Source organism: Silurus meridionalis, chromosome 5 (assembly GCF_014805685.1).
Source record: "Silurus meridionalis isolate SWU-2019-XX chromosome 5, ASM1480568v1, whole genome shotgun sequence".
NCBI classification, from domain to species: Eukaryota; Metazoa; Chordata; class Actinopteri; order Siluriformes; family Siluridae; genus Silurus; species Silurus meridionalis.
Genome location: NC_060888.1, coordinates 11,518,082 through 11,540,590, shown reverse-complemented (window position 1 = coordinate 11,540,590; position 22,509 = coordinate 11,518,082). Strand labels below are relative to the sequence as shown.

The 22,509-nt window shown below is 37.4% G+C and overlaps 2 protein-coding genes across 2 annotated transcripts; one reads left to right on the top strand and one right to left on the bottom strand.

Annotated features, from left to right (window-relative positions):
- Positions 1-582: 582 nt before the first annotated feature.
- LOC124386052 (cytochrome b-c1 complex subunit 8) lies at positions 583-3,904 on the top strand. Its single transcript, XM_046849651.1, has 3 exons — positions 583-714; positions 3,378-3,544; positions 3,742-3,904. Exons 2-3 carry the CDS (start codon positions 3,391-3,393, stop codon positions 3,834-3,836), a joined length of 249 nt encoding a protein of 82 aa, XP_046705607.1. The 5' UTR covers positions 583-714; positions 3,378-3,390; the 3' UTR covers positions 3,837-3,904.
- Positions 3,905-8,348: 4,444 nt separating this feature from the next.
- sil1 (SIL1 nucleotide exchange factor) lies at positions 8,349-22,194 on the bottom strand. The gene is made up of 10 exons (XM_046849650.1): positions 21,887-22,194; positions 21,564-21,717; positions 20,355-20,481; positions 19,326-19,422; positions 15,678-15,789; positions 13,538-13,717; positions 10,492-10,613; positions 10,272-10,368; positions 9,238-9,402; positions 8,349-8,778 (listed from the first exon to the last, which is right to left on the bottom strand). The coding sequence occupies exons 2-10, from the start codon at positions 21,633-21,635 to the stop codon at positions 8,407-8,409; spliced, it is 1,344 nt and encodes a 447-aa protein (XP_046705606.1). The 5' UTR covers positions 21,636-21,717; positions 21,887-22,194; the 3' UTR covers positions 8,349-8,406.
- Between the last annotated feature and the right edge of the window lie 315 nt (positions 22,195-22,509).

Sequence of the window (22,509 nt, the reverse complement as noted above, 5' to 3'; positions counted from 1 at the left end):
AGCTGTATCATACAAATAAATAGTTAAAAAATCATACATTGTGATTTCTGGATTTATTTTTTTTAGATTATGTCTCTCACAGTGGACATGCACCTACGATGACAATTTCAGACCCCTCCATGATTTCCAAGTGGGAGAACTTGCAAAATAGCAGGGTGTTCAAATATTCATATTATTTCATTGCAAAGTAAAGGTGAAGTTTAACATTAGTAAAATCAGGTAATGATGTAGGGTGAGGAGGCCTGGGGTGCAGTTAACATTCAAATTTATCCCATAGGTGTTCAATATGGCTATAGGCCAGATCTCTATAGGAGGCCATTTAAGATCTTTCACTCCAACCCATGGAGCTAGTTATGTGCACATGAGCTCTGTCATGCTGGAACAGATTTGGGTTTCCGAGTTCAAGTGAAGGGAAAGTTTAATGATACAATGTTTCACGCCCCCCCCCGCCCCCTTTTCGAAATAAGCTATTATTTTTCTCTATTTATTACTAATACATTAAAATGTGGAGCTCTGATTTGTTACCTGCAAATGCTAATTTGGTTCATGAGGGGGAAATACCACACTCGCGAACGAAAACTCATGGACGGCTGAACCCGCGCTCCTGTCCAGGAGGTGGCGATTATGTAACACATCACCAACAAATGCACTAGAAGAAGACGAGCAGCAGATCGGAAGTGGCAGTCAGTCGTAGGGCACTCGGTCATCTGTAAGGTATATAACATTTTTGTAGTTATTTCCACCTATTTAAGATTTTCATTTATTAATGTTCATTGTATTTTCTAAAAGACAATTTAATTTAAAAGCTCTGCATTTGTATGACTTTTATGAAACGCTCTATACATCCCACATGAATGTCAAGCAAGGTCTTCTGCATTGCTTTCTATTTAGCTGTTTTGGATCCATAAATGTAGTAACTCATCTGTTCATCTGATTTTTTTATGTAAACTTCAAACTAGTGCTATATCCAGTAGTCATTTATCTTTAAATGGTGAATGTAAGGCGATTGTTTAATGTATTTTACTCACCTTTATTTTTTAGCAATTGTGTGTCTGTAGGTCTTCTGTTGCTAACGCAGATGCTTTATTATGACTTAGGAAACTTAAGTCATAATATTTAAAGGCATAATTCCAAATTTGGCCAACTTATAATTCATGTTGCACACAGAGATATTACTATCTAGTTTCATTTTTAGTCATTAAAAAAAGTAAATATGAACTTTAGCTAGCTAAAACAGACGCGTCGTCGCCATTTTGAAATGCCGAATGGAAGCTGGCGGTTTTGATTCCCAACCTTTTTTTCAGGAGATTCCCATTTTAATATTGGACATTTTTAAACCTCTTCTCCCCCATTCAAACACTCTAGTAGACAAATTTCATTTCATTTGACATTCCGTTGTATACGTTTTTTTTTTTTTAAATTTTTTTAAAATTTATTTTTTTAATAAATGCAAACAACTAACTTGCAGAAGGATTTTACCCAACAACAGGATCCACTTTTTTCCTAAACCTGATGAACTAATAATTGCAACACATTTAATCTGTTAAAGTAAATATCTAACAAATCTATGCATTTCACATATTACCTTATAGGTGTGTAACAAAATGCAATGGTTAACAAGGACAGACTTTCTTTTCAGGCCCTTCTTTTTAACTGATGAACAAACAAAAGGAGCAAATTTAAATCTACTAACATGTATATAATCTAATCAGAGAATTCCTCTATTGTTTTTTGTTTTTGTATTTTAAAAACTGAAAACATACATCAGTTAAAACACAACAATAACTGTTTATACACAACAATAATTTGTCTTGCTTTTATAAATGAAATGTAGAAACTAGCAGGGCTAACTAACAATTATTTATGTTTTAATTATCAATATCGTTATATTTTGATTATTTAATTTATTAATTTAATTATCGGATAAAAGTTTTATTGGATGTTTTGCTTATTATAACTATATTAAACCGTAATTCGTGGTATTTATGTATAAAGGTGTACTTAAATGCAAAAGCCACATATTGAGTTTAACTATCTTTAATTTAGATATTTTGAAGCTTATAGTAGCTGCTTGTTGAGAAGTGCGTGCGGTATTTCTCCTTTAAACAAATTCACTCCTGCTGGGTTGTTACTTTTTGTTTAAAAAACAAAGTAATCAATACATTTCTATTGTATTTTCCAGAAGGCAAGTTGACAACCATGCTTTAAAAAAAATCTATTTAAAACATTTATATACAAAAAAAAATACAGATCTTGTGTTCAGGTGTGAAGGTATACGCATCTGAAATAATTAATTTAATTTTGTAAAATATTTAAATGATATATGCATACATTTAATATACAAACGTTGAAAACAAGCATCTAAAAGTAGTAAAGCTGCAGTAAATAGTTGTTATATATAAGTTAACTGTTATAGTAGACAAATGTTATAAAAAGAGAATGAAACGGAGAAACGCACAAAGATTAAAAAAAGGAAAAAATGCATTGGTGTACAAATGTACAAAATCATTTGCTGAAAACCACAACAGTGACTAAATAATGTAATAGCTTACTGCTGCTGTTCTTTGCTGCTTTTAAATTTAGTGTTTGTTCGCACCGGTTTAATTGAATACATCATTGTTACAAGCGAGGTGAACAGATCCAGTGCGACTGTCCCAAAGTTAGCAAACAGTTTCCACAACAGCACTTTATTAAACTATAACATTTTCACATGATGAGGATTATACAGTTTTTGCTCACCGTGCTGATGTTTTGCCTTCATCTGTGACGCCAGCGTGTTTTCTTTTCATCCATCTCACACAAGCTCTGCTTTGCCTAATTTGCTGGTTTTTAATATAAAATGCACCTATTTCACTGCGTTTAATATAAAATGCCCCCATGATCTTTACTTTTTCCCTGCTGTCATTTTGTTAGCAGTTGTGTTATCTTACCATCATGCAAACCCGTAACTTGAGGAGCCCAACTAATCCATAACGGCATTCGTTGGCAACAAATTTCATTATCGATTATTATTGATTAGTTGTAGCAGCCCTACAGAAAAGAAAAGCCTTTAGCAAATTACTGAGTAAGGAATCTAAGTACTTATGTCAATATTATATTACAATTTAGTCTGGAGTTTTGATGTGGGGAAAAAGTTATTTAGTACAAGCCCTAAACACAAAATGTGAAAAAATATCTATAAATATACATATTGAAATACTTTCAGATTCACATTACATTTTCATTTTTGTTTAATTACCATTTTTTGTGTTCTATTAGGTTTGTAATGATCTGGCCTCATGCATTATTTGTGATTCAAATTAATGGGTCATTTTAAACTTGTGTTGAAACTAGAGTTAGTTTAGAAAGTCTGACTCACTTGTAATGTCCCTTGACAGCTCTCTTGACACAATGGGACGTCACTTTGGAGATTTGGCCAAGATAAGACACATCATTACTTACAGCATTTCACCCTTTGAACAGAGGGCTTTCCCCCACTACTTTTCAAAGGGAATCCCAAATGTTTGGAGACGATTTTCATCATCCTTCTTCAAGGTTGCACCTCGTAAGTACTATACCATTCTCATAACATTTTATATTGTTAAACTTGAAATTCAGTCTCGTGTTCTTTTTGTAAAAATCTGTCCAAAAATGTGGTCATGTAAACTAGAAATAATATTGGAGTTGAACCAACAATTTTATTTACAGAATTATTGGCACTGCTGGTGTTTGGGGTCATCATTTCTTTTCTGTTTGTTACAGCAATGATTGTGATGTACCTCACATACACTTGGGGAAATCATGTTCATGAGCAGAGCAAAAGGAAGAATACTGCAGACATTGGAGATAAGGAGTGAACCAAGTCAATGTCTCTGTGTTCTATGTGAATAATTTATAAATAAAAGGATGGTATAGAATGAAAAAAGGTTTGACTAATTTATTGTAAATTCTATCTTGTCCTTGGAGTTTCTAATGTAATTTTTGTAGGGTGCAGGGTTTAGTAACAATAGCATCAAAGTAGCAGTATTTATGTAAAATAATGTGCTTAAAATAAGGTGACAGTTTCATATTATGTATATACTGATGACAAAACCATAGCAAACTGGGGACTTAAGTTTATGAAATTAAAAAACAAAATTCTGTATTTTTACACTTCTGCTTCACGTCATTACCAGTGCTTAAATTCTGACCTTGGAGGAACTCGATTGTCAATAGTTCAGAATCAAGCGTTCCACGGACAGAACGTTCACAGGAATGACTGCTGTGACTTGGATCGTCACTGATGGACGTAGAGCCATCTTTGAAAGGTTTACACAATTCCAATGTCTTACTGCGGCTGAGCATCTCATCACCTTGCTGTGCTTGAAGTCTTCTGTAGATATTGTGGGTTTTATGCCTTCGTTCACAAGAAACTTTACCAAACGCATCCATGCATGCACCAACACTGTTGACTGCCATTTTGATTAACGGCTTTTAGACTAACTCGCAAAACGTGTGCCGCCTATCAGTAATAGAACACACTAGCCACTAACGTATCAGTAATAGTACACACTAGCCACCTACTACTGTGTGTAGTAATGCCAGGATAATATCCATTTTTATACCTGTAAAATTAAGTCCTGGCTTCACTTGAACACCGCTCAAATATTCCTAACTGTATGTCATGCACAGGGGCAAATCTACACTGCCTTGGCAAATTTAAGTCTCAAATGTTTTGTCGGAGCACTTTCTGTGCTGCTTTTTTCTAAGCTTATGCAATGTCCTATTTCTGTTCGGTTCTCTCTGAGCTGCATTATTTTTTTTTTTTTTTTTTTTTTTTGCCAAGATCTTTTATAGGAGGCCACTGCATCAAGCCTTCTTCAGCACAAAAAGAATCTTAGTGAGATTAAGGTTTGGATTTTGAAAATGTCTTATATGAACAAAGTAATCATAATTTGAGTCTGTCATTGTCATTTTGGAATATACCTGTGCCATCAGGGAAGAGGAAATGCACCCTGCCCTTTGGAACACCAGACTATGTGAACTCCCTAACAAAATTAAGCTTTTATTTTTTTTTCAGTTTTGTCTGAAACTGAGAGTCGCTGTCTTAAGGAGACAGTTGTTTATTCCCAATTCATTAAGTTCTTTTGCATTGTGAAGGTTTTTGGCTTTGATCATTACATGTCAAAAGTTGGTGTTGGTGTATTTCATGAACACTTATGCACAACTTTCTCGAGTTTACACAAAATGGTATGAAAGGTTAAAAACAGTTATTAATTTTCTAAACATTCCAAAAAAAATTTATGCTCAATTATGTGATGGCTGTGTAATCAAATTTCCTACTTTTTCAGCTTCAGAATACTCCTCTACTGGTATTCTTTTTAATGCAGTTGTGGAAACCCAAGGCTCAAACTAAGAGTCGATACTTTAAAAGCCATCAATTTAACAGGACACACTTGTGCAACAAGTAACAGTTATCAGTCACATTCTAATATTTTTATCACATCGTTTAAACACTTTCGCACCAAATTAAAATTTTCTACACACATCTGTGTATCCCAACAACCATCAAGATAATTTTTTCCAAACTACAGCTGTGCCAAATGCAGCTTTCTTTTTGTGGCTTTAGAAGTGGAACCCTATGTGGTCTTCTGCTGTACCGAGGTTCATTTCTGAGATGGTTCCTGCTCATCACTATTTTACATGAGTGGTTATTTGATGTACTGTAGGCTTTTGGTCAGCTAAAATCAGTCTGTACATTCTGCACAGAGCTCTCATTAACAAGGTGCTTTTGGCTGTAGAATTGTCACTATGATTTTGACATTGACATGACATTTCTCATTAGTGATGGGTCGTTCATGAAAAATACATTTATTTCTAATGAATCTTTAATGTGATTTAGAAGAACGTGTAGCCTTCAAGGGTGATTAGTTCATTTACTACTGGACACGCATGAGCAAAGCATCGCAAAATCTCCATAAATTACGTACATACTCTTCTAGTCTGAGTCATTCATTCTTTTATAACGTGCCTCCTATATACACTATGGAGTGTATTACACAGAAAACATACTCAAGTAGTTAATCTCATGAGCAATACCCCAATAGGGTTGTACAAGCCAGTGCACATTTAGTGCAAGCCTGGATAAATGGGGAGGGTTGCGTTAGGAAGGACATCCAATGTATATCATGTGGCAAATCAAATATGTGGATTACGAATCTAGAAATTCATACCGGATCGGTAGAGGCCTGGGATACCAACGACTGCCACAGGTATCCTTAGCCAACAGGGTACCGGTGGAAATTGGGCTACTGTTGGCCGAAGGACAAGAAGGAAGATGTCTACAGAGACAGCAGGGAAAGGAGAAGTGTAGGAGAGTGGAGGTTCGGGTTGGTACTATGACTGGTAAAGGGAGAGAGGTAGCTGATATGATTGAGAGGAGAGAGATAGATATGTTGTGTGTTCAGGAGACCAAGTGGAAAGGAAATAAAGTCCAGGAACATTAGAGGTGGCTTTAAACTGTTCTATCATGGTGTGGATGGAAAGCGAAATGGTGTAGGGGTGATCCTGAAGGAAGAGCACAGTAAGAGTGTAGTGTAGGTAAAGAGAGTTTATGATCGTGTTCAACGTGAAGCTGGAAGTTGAAGGGGTGATGATAAATGTCATGAGTGCCTATGCTCCACAAGTGGGTTGTGAGATGGATGAGAAGGAAAAATTCTCGAGTAAGTTAGATGAAGTGGTGGAGAGTGTACCCAAGAAAGAAAGATTGGTGATTGGGGCAGACTTTAATAGACATGTAGGTGAAGGGAACAGAGGTGATGGGTAGGTATAGCTTTAAGGAGAGGAATGTGGAAGGGCAGATGGTGGTAGATTTTATGAAAAGGATGGAAATGGCAGTGGTAAATACGTATTTTAAAAAGACGGATAATCATAGGCTAACATGTAGGAGTGGAGGAAGGTGTGCATAGGTGGACTATATTCTATGCAACCTGAAGGAGATTGGAGACTGTAAGGTGTTGGCAGGGGACAGTGTAGCATCAGATGGTGGTCTGTAGGATGGCTTTGGAGGTGAAGGAGAAGAGGTATTTTAGAGAAGGGTAAAAAACAGTGCAGGCAGGGTGGAGTGGCAGGAGTGATTTGTAATAGAAGGGTATCTGTAAGAGGGAAAGGGAAAGTTTATAGAACTGTGGTGAGACATGCGATGTTGTATAGTTTAGAGACGGTGGCATTGAGTAAAAGACAGTAGGTGCAGCTGGAGGTAGCAGAGCTGAAGATGCTGAGATTTTCTTTGTGACGATGACAGACAGGATTAGAAATTAGTTTATTAGAGGGACAGCGCATGTGAGACGTTTTGGAGACAAAGTGAAAGAGGAGCAAATTATGATGGTTTGGACATGTGCAGAGGAGGGACATGGGGTATATTGGTAGGAGAAGGCTGAGGATGGAGCCACCAGGCAGGAGGAAAAGAGGGAAGGACAAGAAGGAGATTTATGGATGTGGTGAGGGAAGACATGCAGGTGGTGAATTTAAAAAGGGACGTCACGTGACAAATGGACTCTATGCTCTACACCAGGGGGGCCAAAACTCAAAGCACACTTTAGGTTGCGGGCCGAACAGGATAAACATTTATTGAACACACTAAAACTAAACTAAAACTTTAAATAACTTGAAATATTACGCTCTCCATAATAATATACACTGTCAAAATTATAGAAGTTAGAACTATGAACATGCTGCAAAAAACCCTGAACAAAATCAATAAAAAATTTTGCTTTTTAGTAAACGTTAAAACAACAAATCAAAACAATCAGATTTATTTGCTCTTATGCCATTTTATAAATAATAATCTTAACCTTTAAATAACTTTAAATATTTTGCTCTTAATAAAAAAAAAACAATCTCCAGTCAAACACAGGACGTCTCACAGCTTCATCATGCAGCTCTTCAGAAACTCTCCCTCAGTAAATAACCGGCTGATGTGCCTCTGATTTCTCCTCTGCTTTCACACCAGCTTCACTTTGTGATTTTGCTGATGTTTTGTCTCGTAGTTATGTCTTAAATTAAATTCCTTAATTACAGCCACATTTGCTCCACTAATAAGACACACGAGTTTACCGGCAGTGTCAGTAAACATATAACTTGTACCAAGAATCAAATTCACTGAGATCACATTTCAGTGGTTGATGTTAAAATTGCCCAAAGTTGATGGATAGTTTCTGCATGAGTGGCTGATCAGATTGCATGAATTGGTAGATGTAAAGGTGTCAGGTGAGTTTATATGTATGCACAATGCCTGTCTAAAGTTTTTAATTAATATTTTCTTTACACATACATGTTCCTTTTGTTGATATGCAACAAACTAGGAAATTTACTTTTTTTTGACCAAATAATTATAGAAATGTCATACTTTATTTTCATTGAATAATCATATATTCATAATGTTCACTGTCATTTTAGTGTACTGTTCATGCATTTCACCAACACAGAGTCCACCAAGAACAAAATCTCCCCAAAGTAGCCATCATTCTCTCCCAGGCTCCTCTCTTTATGGGCTAGCTCCTGGTACTGCTTCTGCAATACACTAAGAGATGTAATCAGAATAGGGTTCTGTAGATACAGTGACTGGCAGTAGGGCATCATGGCCTGAAGCGAGTGCAAAGCTTTCTCTCTTGAATCATGATCAGGAGAATCCAGAATTTCTGGCACCAGTCTGCACCAGCCCTGCTCCACAAGCATAGAAAACAGTGAGATGTCACCATATTGCTGCACATGTTCCTGATGGGTAGAAGGAGAATTTATACCAGTCTGATGAATCATCTCCTACAACACAAATGTAAAAATCTGTGATTCAGTCTCAAAATATCTCAACATTTGTTATGCTCGTATGTTTAATTATTAAATAAGCTGTCCCAAAAGGCACTATACCCCATAGCAAAATGTTTTCCAAAATGATTATGCAGAAACATAAGTATTTTTTTCAAATAGCCTTTAAGAATGTCTTGACAAAAGGTCAATGTTCAGATGAAGGCTGGATTAGGGTTTTGTAAATAAAGTTTCATTTTGTTAAAGAACGTTAATCATTTGAGTCACCCTGTAGTTCTGTGAAAATCTGTTCAGTTTCACATGGTTTGTCGAGAAAAATATTCAAATTAACCTTATCTGGAATGTGTTTTAATCCCACTACCATCCATCCAACAAATTGACCTAATAATTATGTTATACTAGGTTTATGTTGAGTAATTACATGTGAAGATCATTCAGAGAAATTCCCATACTGACCTTCTCAGTAATCATGTCGTAGAGCAATGTGATAATCCTCAAGCGGACACTTTCAGCTCCTTGTGTCTGGAATAGATCAGCTAGCACTTGCAATCCACCATGTTTCACAAACTGACTTTGAGCAGGAGGGAAGTGACGTAACAGACATGCCACTGCAAATAATACCTAACCAGAAAAAGTAATCATTTTTTATTTACTTTAAACAGTAAAAATGCCTTTTACTTACAGTGATAGAATATATGTTTCTCTGTGACGAGGTATGAGTAATATATATTTGTTATGTTACATAATGCACACCCTTTATAATCCATGTGATTTAAGTCTACAGTAAGTATAATATAAATCATGAGTTCCCTTGTTTAAGGTGAAAGCAAAAAAATTATTGTATAACATTTCAAGTTAATATTTCCTCATTTTTAGCTTTTAGCTTAGCCAAAGAATCAGAAAACATGAAGACGCATGTAAATTTAAGAGGGGAAAGTAAATAGATAAATAAACCATTGTGATTTGTAGGTGGACATTTACTTACTAACTTATCTCATTTACTCCGATCAGCCAAAACATTAAAACCACCTAATTTTCTTCCATGTGCCACCAAAACAGCTCTGACCTGTCAAGGTCTGACCTAGCCAATGTCAAAGTCACTCAGATCCTTGGTCTTGTCTATTTTTCCTGATTGCAACAAATCATATTTAAGAACAATGTTCATTTGCTGCCTAACAGATAATTTCCCTTAACAGGTGCCACTGTAACAAGATAATCAGTGCTACTCATAGCTAATCATCTTTTTTCCAGCAAACTGGGGCAATTTTAGCACAACATCCGACCAAATAAAGTTTGGGTGATGGATCCTTCTCAGCAACAATGTTATGGCAATGGCAAAAATGATGGCACACATGAACACTCGGATCTTATTGCATGACTTGGGATCACATGGCCTAGTAAATATTTTTCACAGTAGAAATGTTCAACATGAGAAAAAAACAGGCATTTAAAAAAAACTGCTATTTGTAGACACTCGTCAGGATTATTACCTTTTTCTTAACAGGCATTGGTCGTGGGGTTGCAAGCATAGTCAGGAGCTTCTGTAAAGTGCCACATTCTAAAGCCACCACTTGGACAGATGGGTTACTGAAAATAGAAAACCCATTAGGCTATAACTAAAATTACACATCATGTAGATTAAGTAAAATATTTAATAATTCACAACAGTAAAAGAGGAACAGAGACTAAAACATTTTTTTTCTGTTGTACCTAGAAAGAGCTGATCCTAGTACAAATGCAGCATTTTCCTGGAGTCTAAAATCTGTACTGTTCAAGGCATCATTTACAAGCTCTATTCCCCCCATTGACACCAGATGATCTGCATTATCCACCTAAAATACAAAACAAAAAAATTGTGATGCACTATATATATATATTTATATATAAAAATAATTGTAGCTACTGATTAGAATGACAAACTGATAACATTCTTTACTAGTACAGTGACTGGCAAAAGTTTAAAAACACCCAGTATTTTATCATTTTTAAAAACATGCAACAAAACTAATAAAAGGCAAAAAAACAAAAAAAGCAGGGAAAAAACTATATTAAAAAAGAAGATTTTAGAAAGATTTAATTATTTTCTCAGAACTTTCCCAGAATTACATTTAAGTATTTGTTTGGTCAAAAGAGATCTTCATACCATTAAAATATCTTATTTGTTGCATAAAAACAAAAGGAACATTTGTGTGTCTTTCGAAAATTATAAAAGACTACTGTATTTTTCGGACTATAAGTCTGTACTTTTTTGCCACGTTTTTGAACCCTGCGTCTTAAACGAAGCGGCTAATTTATGGATTTTTCCCGGTTTCACAAACTTCAAGCCAAAAAACTGAACATAACATAACATTAGACCAATGAAATTTCCGAACGGAAACGAAAAAAACGCACCTCACCTCACACACACACCTCACCATTCCAGCCCGACGATGACAAAAGATAAACTCCCCAGAGAAATACAGTGATACCTTGACCTACGAGTTTAATTTGTTCTGTGGACGAGCTCGTATCTCAATTTGCTCGCACATCAAATCAGTTTTCCATATTGAAAATACTTAAAATGGCATTAATCCGTTCCAACCCTCAAAATGACACCGTTTTTATGTTTCATGTTATTACATTGGAAAATACATTTCTAAATAACAAATCTTGTATAAAAACATAATAGAAAGAGTATGTAAAGATATAATAAGGTTTTATTCAGTGTATTTTCCTTGGAGATGAGACGACTTGAGCTAACGAAAACGCCTGTATATGTGTGTGTTTGTGTGTGGAGGGGGGGTAGAGGCAATAAGCGGAGGCGGAGGGAAAACTCGTTTTTTACTATCACTCCTGTACACTACGTATCACTTAAACTCACGTAACAAAGCAAAAAAACTCGTACATTAATGCACTCGTAGGTCAAGGTACCACTGTAGTTGTGAAAGGAAGGAGGAAGACAGTGAACAATGACTTACTTGGTCGGCTACTGTTTAGATACAAGCCGTTGTAACGTGTTGAGTCTGGGTTAAGGGAGAGCTCGGTAACTCCAGTTGCAACAGAAATCCTTTAAGCACAGACAGGTTTCCAAAACTCGTGCTTTTTTATTTTTCTTGTTAACAGTGTTATGGGTTAGTCAAAGAAACTTAGAAATGAGCATCAGAAAATAATAAGGACATAATCCTCAGTCTCACACGCGCACACACACGCAGTAATAGTGGAAGAATGCAGTGACATGCTTTTCCGCTATGCTCCTAATAGAAGCGCAACATATTACATATTACATTTAGTGTCTTTCGTTAAAGCCTGTGTAAAGTTCATTAGTTTCAGTGTAGACACCTGCGGCTTATAGACAGGTGCGACTTATTTATGTTAAAAATAAAAATACTGTGGAACCCGGTTATATCGCCAGCCTAGGGGACGCCAAAAAAACGATGATCGAGATAAACGAAAACCAATTTGGCGGCAATATATTAACGTGCTTGAAATTTCTTTATGTACATGATGTGAGAATTTACATGCACGTGTTTAAGGTTTTTTTACACAACAGCGTTGCCGCGATTTGTTTGATGAAGGCATGCTATAAAAATGCACGTTTGTTAACTGTCAGGAAACCACCTGCCACGCCCCCTTCGGCGGCTGTCAAACCTCCGCATTCTCTGAAGCTCCCGGCTTCAATCGCGCACGTTTAGCACTCATCAACAGCTCCTATTTAAACCCCTCACTTCCACACTCTCACCGTCCGTTATTGTTGGTATATGTTGGGTTACGGCGGTCGTTGTTATCGCAACGTGCCTTCCCACTCGGACTCCGCACTCGCATCCTGCCGTTGTTAATTCTATGCTTTTGCTACTCATCCCACGTTCTCCCGTGTGCTGTTCAGCGCTGCGCTTCTACCAAGCGCACCCCTGGATTATATATACAGACTGCCTCTTTTCAGTTTGGGACTTAGTGGACCGCGCTCCCAGAGTGCACCACCGGAATATTCACTTTCATGGTGAGTGTTTGTGTTTGGCTTTGCCCTGTGTTGCAATAAACTGTTTTGCTTTCACTTCGGCTTTCGCCTCCCGTTCATCGCATAACATTTAACAACAAAAGGCATATGTGCACCAACTAACAGCAGAGATTTACCAGTATACAATACAAACCACCGTCAATTCTCGATACAAACCTTTATTATATTCTCCAACATTATAAGCACAAAGATCGCTCACAAAATCACTAAAAACGTGCGGGGTGTAGTTCGTTTTTACAAAAAGCTAACCAGTGTCAAAATTTAATTCTCGAGTCATTTCACTCTGACACAGCTCTAAAAAGTATCCTACACCTGTAGCATCTGTAAGGCTTGATTTTTCCGCCACTCCCGCGAGTTCTTCTGCGGCTGCACAGTGCCGATCGACATAACCGACGCTAAGTGGCAAATTTTTCCCCCTTGTGCTCGAGATATTAGAGTTCGGCGACATAAAAGAATCGACATAACCGATTAAAAAATGCTAAAACAAAGCGAGAATTTGGCGGTTGCACTTCAAAAAAGTCGACTTAATAGGGTTGGCGAGTTAACCAAGATCGAGATAAGTGGGTTCAACTGTATTTGTAAAATTCAGTGCAGCTTATATAAGGGTGCGCTTCATAGTCCGGAAATTACGGTAGGTGTTTCCAAACTTTGGACAGACACTGTAGGTTTATTTGTCATTTCCAAACATCTCTTTTAAATTTGTGCTAAGAAAAGCTTGAAAATATCTTTAAAAATATTAAATAAATGAAATAGAATTATCACCTGATGAACAAGGTACTCTAGGTCAAGTAGAGCAGCGACCTTTTGCTCCATTGTTGTGTTAGTGCTGCTAAATCTGGATAACAGTTTATTCATAATCTGGACATCTGTTTCCACCAGCATGTCCAGCATCGCCATGTCTCTTTTGAGCTCGCCCATTGAACGAAATGAAGATTCTGTGCCCTATGATCAATCACATAAAATTTCATTACATTTTAAATTATCACAAGGTAAAGTGTTTACAGTGCACCCAAAAACTATTCACAACTCTTCACTTTTTCCACATTTTATAATGCTATAGCCTTAATTCCATAAATGGATTAAATTCATTATTTTCCAAAAGATTCTACAAACAATACCACTTAATGACAATGTAAAATAAGTGTATTTGAAATCTTTGCAAATGTATTAAAAATAAAAAACAAAACAACAAAATTTCATTATATTCTTTGCTCAATACTTTGTTGAAGCACCTTTGGCACCAGTTATAGCCTCAAGTCAAAAAATATATTTTTGAGCAGTTTCTCCCATTCTTCTTTGCAGAACCCCTCAAGCTTCATCAGGTTAAAAAGGGAGTGTTGGTAAACAGCCATTTTTAGATCTCTTCAGAGATCTTCATTCCAGCTCAAGTCTGGGCTCGGGCTGGGCCAGTGAGTAGTGGCTTCCGGCTGGCCACTTCACAATACAGACCTGATTTGTGGAGTGCTGCAGAGATGGTTGATCTTCTGGAAGGTTCTCTTCTCTCCACAGAGAAACACTGTACCTTTTCCAGAGTGACCATCATGTTCTTGGTAACCTCCCCTTCTCCTCGTTTACTGATGGATACTGGTGGTTCCAAACTTCTTTCATTTACGGATAATGGAGGCCACTGTGCTCATTGAGCCTTTTAATGCTGCAGAAATTGTTCTGTAACCTTCCCCAGGTCTGTGATTTTTTTTTTTTTTTATATTTTATTTCAAATAAATTTGCAAAGATTTTAACAAACTTCTTTCACATTGTCATTATGGGGTATTGTTATGAATTTTATCAAATTATGAATTTAATCAATTTTGGAATAAGGCTGTAGCATAAAATAGGGGAAAAGTGAAGTACAGTGGAACCCGGCTACGTCGCCGGCCTAGGGGACACCAAAAAGCATCGAGATAACCGATGATCGAGACAAACGAAAACCAATATGACGGCAATATATTAACGTGCTTGAAATTTCTTTATGTACATGATGTGCGTTATGTGCATGTGCATGCACGTGTTTTTGGAGGTTTTTTACACAACAGCTTTGCCACGATTTGATTGATTGGTCATGCGGATCGAGATAACCTGTAATGCGGATAAGGAGGCGGAAGCCGAAGAAAACGCAAACAAAGTTTATTGAGAATACTCAGGAGATAATCCACCAATACTTGTAGCGAAGCAGTAATATCCAGTGGTGCACTCCGGGAGCGTGGTCCACAAAGTTCTGTTAAAGCAGAGACGTTTGTGAGTTCGTGTGGAGAATCCACGGATCCGCGCTATGGAAAGCGCAGCGCTGGGCAGCAACGGATAAACGTGGTGCAGACAGCGTGAACATGGAAAACAGCAGGATCGGGGTAATCCGGGGTGCTGTTGAGAAAATGCGGAGTCCGAGAAGAAGGGTACGTAGCGGGATACGTATACGCGATCACACAGACCGACATGAACCAACACATACGATCATGCACAAACAATGACGGACAGCGAATGTGTGGAGGTGAGGGGCTTAAATAGGAGATGGGATGAGTGAGTAAATGAGAGTCAGGTGTGTGTGATCAGCATGACTGCGACGAGTTTGCCCGCACTGGAGAAGAAGCAGGGTGTTTCGGGGAATGCCGCTGCCGAAGGGGGCGTAGCAGGGGGATTCCTGACATAACCGACGTTAAGTGGCAAATTTGCCCCCCCTTGTGCTCGAGATATTAGGGTTCGGCGACATAAGAAAAAAAAAAATCGACATAACCGATAAAAAATGCTAAGACAAAGCGAGAATTTGGCGGTTCCACTTAAAAAATGTCGACTTAATAGGGTTGGCGAGTTAACCGAGGTCGAGATAAGTGGGTTCCACTGTATTGTGAATACTTTCTGGATGCACTGTATATAAGTGTATTATTATAATAAATAATCAGTTGCATACCTGCTCAGAATCTTTTTGTGTTGTGTCATCCAATGCTTTAAAATGCTTGAGAGCCCGTTTTAGCTCCTGAGAGGTGAACAGACGAGTCTGCTTGTTATGCATTTCTTGTGTGCTTAAAGGAGAAAAAGAAACCTATCAGTGAATAATATTAATGAAAAGATACTAAGAACATTCATGCAAAATATTTTAAGTTATTTAAAGTTTAAGTTTATTTATTATGGAATAACATTCCTGTCTGTTTTTATTCATATTTATGTAAAAAAAAAAAAAAAACATCGTTTCAGTGTGTCCAATAAATGTTTTTCTTGTTCGGCCCATGACCTCAAGTGTGCTTTAAGTTTTGGCCCCATGTGCAATTGAGTTTGACACCCCTGTCCTACAGCAATAGTAAACCTCAGAATGAAGTTTGGCATGAATGTATGCATCACTATGACTGGTTTCAGTATTTTATAAACTGCTGTTCTTCTAGGAATTTTACACACAAAGTCTACAGAGTTTACACAAAATAGTCTGAAATAAATCTGAAAAGATTATGTTGAGAACATTCAAAGAGAATGACATAAAGGATATAGCAAATCAAATAAGCACCTCTCAAAGTAGTAATTCATTAAGCATTGCTGTACATTGGTGGAAGTTCATTCCACCACCATGGTTCTGGTGCTGAATATGGTCACAAACAGGCTTTACATAAATTCCAGATGTGATTTTACATCCCTAATGAGCAAACAAGAGGTGACTATAGAAAGCAAAATCTCCCTCAGATGAAATGGTGAAATCTTGAGAGGAAGTAGGCTTGAAAGGGAACCATATAGATATTTTTTTTAAGCTACAGTATCTCACAAAAGTGAGTACACCTCTCACATTTCAGCAACCATTTTAGTGTATCTTCCCAAGGGACAGTACTATAGAAATGAAACTTGGATATATTTTAGAGTAGTCAATGTGCACCTTGTTAAGCAGCATAGATTAACTGTCATTTGAAAATAATTCAACATACAGCCATTATTGTCAAAATAATGGCAACAAAATTGAGTACACACTGTAATAACAGCCAGCTGTACGTCACTTAACCATGCAAAGCCACATGTCCTATTCATCATGTTCATGTTTTTGTCTGCTTGACAGGACCATACACATTTGCGTCTCTTGTATAGAGCAGTTAAAATTTGGTGCTTTCAGTACAATTTTCTCAAACAGACCACTGGATGTTCAACATGGCATCTCATGGAAAATAACTAAGTATTTTAGAATTAAAATCTCCACGTTGGTGGCCTAAGCTATAAGATCGTTTATACCCTGAAACAGTTACAGTACAGTGGCCAGGGTTATACAGAAGTTTTCCAGACGGTTTTCACTCGGAAAAGACCTCGCAAGCGTCAATCAAAGAAGTTAAGTCCTTGTGCTGTGCATCAGGTGCAGAAGCTGCTAAAAAAAAAAGAAAAACAGACGCATGGGTGCTGCCAGCATTGCTTTAGAGGTTGTAATAGCAGAAGGTCCACTTGTCAGTGCTCAGACCATACACCACACTGCAGCAAGACAGTTTGCATGGCTGTCATCCCAGAAAGAAGCCTCTTCTGAAGCTGGCTCACAAGAAAGCCCACAAACGACATGTCCAGGAGCATGAATTGCTGGAACCATGTCCTGTGGTCTAATGAGACCAAGATAAACTTGTTTGGCTCAGATGGTTTCCAGCATGTATGGTGAAGCCCTGGGGAGAAGTACCAAGAAAATTGTGGCTTGCCTACAGTCAAGCCTGGTGGTGGTAGCATCATGGTTTGCTGCCATTCATTGAGGGAAACGGCTTCACAGGTACTGTGACATTCTGAAGCAGAACATGATGCCCTCCCCCTTCAGAAACTGGGTAACTTGTACGAACTTGTACGAACGGCAATTTGTATATTATTGCTATGCTGTTCACATTCACTGTCTGCCACCCCTGCAAAACATCTAATGGATGGCAGCTCACTAAGTAACACATAATTCCAGAGAAACTGAGCAAAACCTAAAAATGCATCCCCATGTCAAGATGTCTGGAAACTTTCAAAGCTCATCATTCATCATGGAATGCAGGTTTTTGGAAAGCATGGTTAACCAACTTTCCCTCATGCTGTGCATAGAAAATGTAAAATGAATGCCAATTCCTGCTCTATAACATATAGATATAATAGGACCTGGTAATTTCCACAGGAGGCCAGTCAGATAAATGTTCATTCTCTTGTCATTTTGAGGTTGGACAGGTCAGCCCCTGCATTTCATCTGACCTCTACAACTTAATTCTAACACCCCGACCCCCCTCACCTCAGGTGTGCTGTAGCTCCCCAGATGTAAACATTTAGGTACAAAGCCAAAAATAGTCCATTGTGGAATTTATCACACTCTGATCTGTACAGTTCTCCCACAGATCACCTAGCACAGCTCAACTGAAACCATAATCTTTCATGATACATGAAAGATATGCATCAAAGCTGACCTGTCACCTTGGTGGTGGAATAAATTTTACCTGGTCATGTGAACAACTGAGGCATCTTTAAATGAAACCTACAGAAGTAACTTTTTTTTTATCACATACATATATTAGATATTTGCTAATTAAATTGTGTTTTTCACTGTAATTACCTTCCAAACCCTAGGGATTTTAGACTGATAGTACCCCGAGTAGTGAACTAGCATGAGCTTTTTCGGACAGACTTTTCTGTAAGTTGCGCTGGAAAAAGACATCTGCCAAATGCTTTAAATGCAATCTGGATAGATTTTTCTTCAAACCTTAGGACTAAATTTGGTTTAACTTGAAAACCCTTTTCAAGAGTATCAGGGGAATAAAACAAAGGGGTAGAAGTATTACAGTCCAGCAAAATATGTTTAATGGACATTGGGTTCTGACAGGATGGTCATTTTGGGTAATTTTCTCATGATAAAAAAAAAAAATGTGGAGCGAATGTGGCTGTAATTTAGGAATTGAATCTAAGACGGAACTACGAGACCCATCCAGACGTCGTCTCTTTCAGGGTTTTCCAACATGACAATGCCAGACCACATACTGCATCAATTACAACATCATGGCTGTGTAGAAGAAGGATCCAGGTACTGAAATGGCCAACCTGCAGTCCAGATCTTTCACCCATAGAAAACATTTGGCGCATCATAAAGAGGAAGATGCGACAAAGAAGACCTAAGACAGTTGAGCAACTAGAAGCCTGTATTAGACAAGAATGGGACAACATTCCTATTCCTAAACTTGAGCAACTTGTCTCCTCAGTTCCCAGACGTTTGCAGACTGTTATAAAAAGAAGAGGGGATGCCACACAGTGGTAAACGTGGCCTTGTCAGAACTTTTTTTTTAGATGTGTTGATGCCATGAAATTTAAAATCAACTTATTTTTCCCTTAAAATTATACATTTTCTCAGTTTAAACATTTGATGTGTCATCTATGTTGTATTCTGAATAAAATATTGAAATTTGAAACTTCCACATCATTGCATTCTGTTTTTATTCACAATTTGTACAGTGTCCCAACTTTTTGGAATCGGGTTTGTAGCTGACGCAGTACACAGTGAAATGAGATGTTTCTCAAGAACCCTGGTGCTACATAAAACAACATAGAGCTACATCATATAACGATTTGTTAAAGCAATATTATTCTCTCATACCTCTTTCTACCTGAAATATATTCATCTCCAAGCTTGGCTTCCCTTTGCCCTGTCTGTATATTCAACCTTACGTGGGAGCCTGCTGGAACAGCTTGACCTGGAATAAAATAAATACATATACAATACCGTGTTATTGTAACAAGTACATTGTGGGAAATTTTTATATAATTTTATAAATTTTATTTAAGAAATGTAAGTATAGTTTTACAATAGGAAATAAATCATCCACCTTGGTCTCTTGTCTAATCACTTATAAGATAATCACCTGAGGACATTAAACTGTTATAAACAATTTATGGATAAGAGTTTGTGGACACTTTTTATGTGATTTGTGAACATCTCACTGCACATTTTTCCTCATTTGCCCTAATAATAAACTCCCCTCATTTGGGAAGATGTTCCTAGATTTTGTAGTGTGGGTGAGGAGATTTGCACTCATTCAGCCACAAGCGCATTAGAGAAGTCATGTAAAATAGTGGGGTGAGGAGGACTGGGGTGCAGTCAGCATTCTAATTTATCCCAAGGTGTTCATTAGGGTCAGAGCTCTATAGCAGTTCACTTCAACCATGGAGCTTGCATTGTGCACGGGGGCATTGTCATGAACAAGTATAGCTGTCCTAGTTCAAATGAAGAGAAAATATAAAATTACTAATAGATTGTAGTTGTGCTTTCTGTATGTTTAATTGCATTTTTCTTCCACTAGAGTAAGTTAGTTAGAAAGTGTTTTATCCCGCTCCAGAACCTTTCCCATAAACACTGTGCATGAAGCAGACATAAAACCTGGATGTAACCGCAGTGCATTGCTGTGTTGGAAAACATTTAAGACTTCGATTTTCAGTAAATTTATTAATTGATTGTTTGCCCAAGTATAAAAAAATACATATAAACTGAGAGACTTAAACAGATGTGCATTGTGGTGATGTCAATCAGTGAAATTTTTTGAAAATCTGACTATTGGCCCGATGATTCACCAAAAGATAAATATATAATTTTCAATCAGTTTGAAAAAATTCAGAAAGTGAATCATACCTGGTTTGAGAGTCTGCCACTCAGGGCTCGGCTCAAACACATCCAAATCCTTTGGGTCAGGTTCATGTACATCCTCTGCCTTATTACAATTTTTTAAGTCCTCATTAAAGGTGAGAGCTACAGGAAACTGCAATGCATGAGATACAAACATTAATATGTGTACACATTATATAATCTATGTAAGAAATAACTTGACATTCTAATCAGGTATATGAAAATAACCTATGCAGTTAATGACACTTTTGCCTTACTTGATATGACCGTCAATTCTAATTGCTATTAATTTAAAATACTGATGCTCACCTACAAATCCAAAAAACAACCAGAACCCCTCTACCTCTCAGCACTTATCACCCTGCACTACATCCCACTCCCTCTAATCTTCAACCACTGCTCAAATAGTCCTTCCACCTCTCAGAGTACAGTACGGTCACCTAGGTGGAGGAAAGAAGTTCCACATGATGTTCGAACAGTTGAGTCTAGCAGGCTTCAGATGACCTCTAAAGATGTATATCTTCAAGAAGTTCTTAAATTAGCATGAAAGACAAGTCTAAACTCTGTTCTCTTCCACAAGAGTTTTTGATTTAGTTTTTTTATTCACAATACAGTATAATTAACTATAGTTTTATATTATTTGGTCTGTTTTACACTATTAACATTATACATATTGATGCATTCTTTTTCACAGTTTTAATACATTTTCTAATATTCTTTTTGCTATTGTTAGTTTTTTTTTCATCCTTTTTCCTATACCTCCAAAACTGAGTGCAGGTGGTAAAGAAGCATATGATTGGTTGGATGTACTGAACAAATACATCTATTTCTTGGTAGACCTACTGATTCTGAATAAAATGGGTGAATGAATGAGAGTCTGCTGTTTTACTGGTGGCAGCTCGGCTGATGTTTGCATATGGGTAAGGCTGAAATGATTCCTTGCGTAACTCGAGTAATTCGAATCAGTGTATACTGCTTGATATTACTAAGCCAGCACTATACTATTTAGGTTTTCTCTAGTCGGTGGGTGAGAGAGACCTTCCAGACAGCCAAAGCACTGCGTTCGACCTGTGGTAGCCGTATCTACTCATATTCCTTAAGTACATATTCTCTCCTGTAAAAACTTTTAAAGATTTATTTTAAATTGTAATTTTGATTTAAAACGTCAGCATATATACAGTTATTCCCATGTGTTCACTCTTCTTTTTTACTCACCTGTTCGGAGCAGGCGCAGACAAGAAGCACACTTAGATACACGAGAAATCCAAATATGACATGATCTTTCATTGTGACTGATAATTACACCAGTAACATTAAATTCCACCAGTTCATCCAATATAAGCCGTATGACGTAACAACAGAAATCTTCCTGACAAATGTAAAGGCATCACGTAACAAACGTTAAAAGCCAATCATATTATCAGGCGTATACTTTTTTTTGTAATGCGCCATCAACAAACTTATGGAACGACATTAATAATAATCAAGCCAACAGTTCTAATACCATTTACATCCGTGTATGATGAAACTGCACTAACCTATTTTTTTAAGCGGTTTTGTACAAATCGTTGTTACACAAACCCGTGTGGCTACTCGATCCGTACCGGAAACACTATTTGTACTACGCATATGTGCAATGTGTCCACTTCCTGTCTGAAGTATATCTAAACAATTTACGGCAGTTTCTGGATTTTATAATAGAGTACCAGTTGACACTACCCCATCCGTACCGGAAATAGTTATTTACTAGTGATTCTCTTGCCAAAATACCAATTTTGGGTGAAGTAGACGCATTTGCGCACAAAGTGTTTCCTGTACGGATCAACACACAAGAAGATATTTTTTTTCCTCCTCTGGCTTCTTAATACGCCAATTTATTGTGCTTTACTGCCACCTACTGGTCTTATGATTTGATGGGCAAATGTTTTTTATTTGATGGGCAAATGTTTAGTCATTAGGGTGGCACAAGCCAGTGCACTCTTAGTGCCGGTCCCAAGCCCGGATAAATGGGGAGGGTTGCGTTAGGAAGGGCATTTAGCGTAAAACATGTGCCAAAATGAATATGCGGATCACAAATCAGAATTTCATACCGGATCGGTCGAGGCCCGGGTTATCAACGACCGGCACAGGTATCGTTAGCCAACAGGGTACTGGTGGAAAT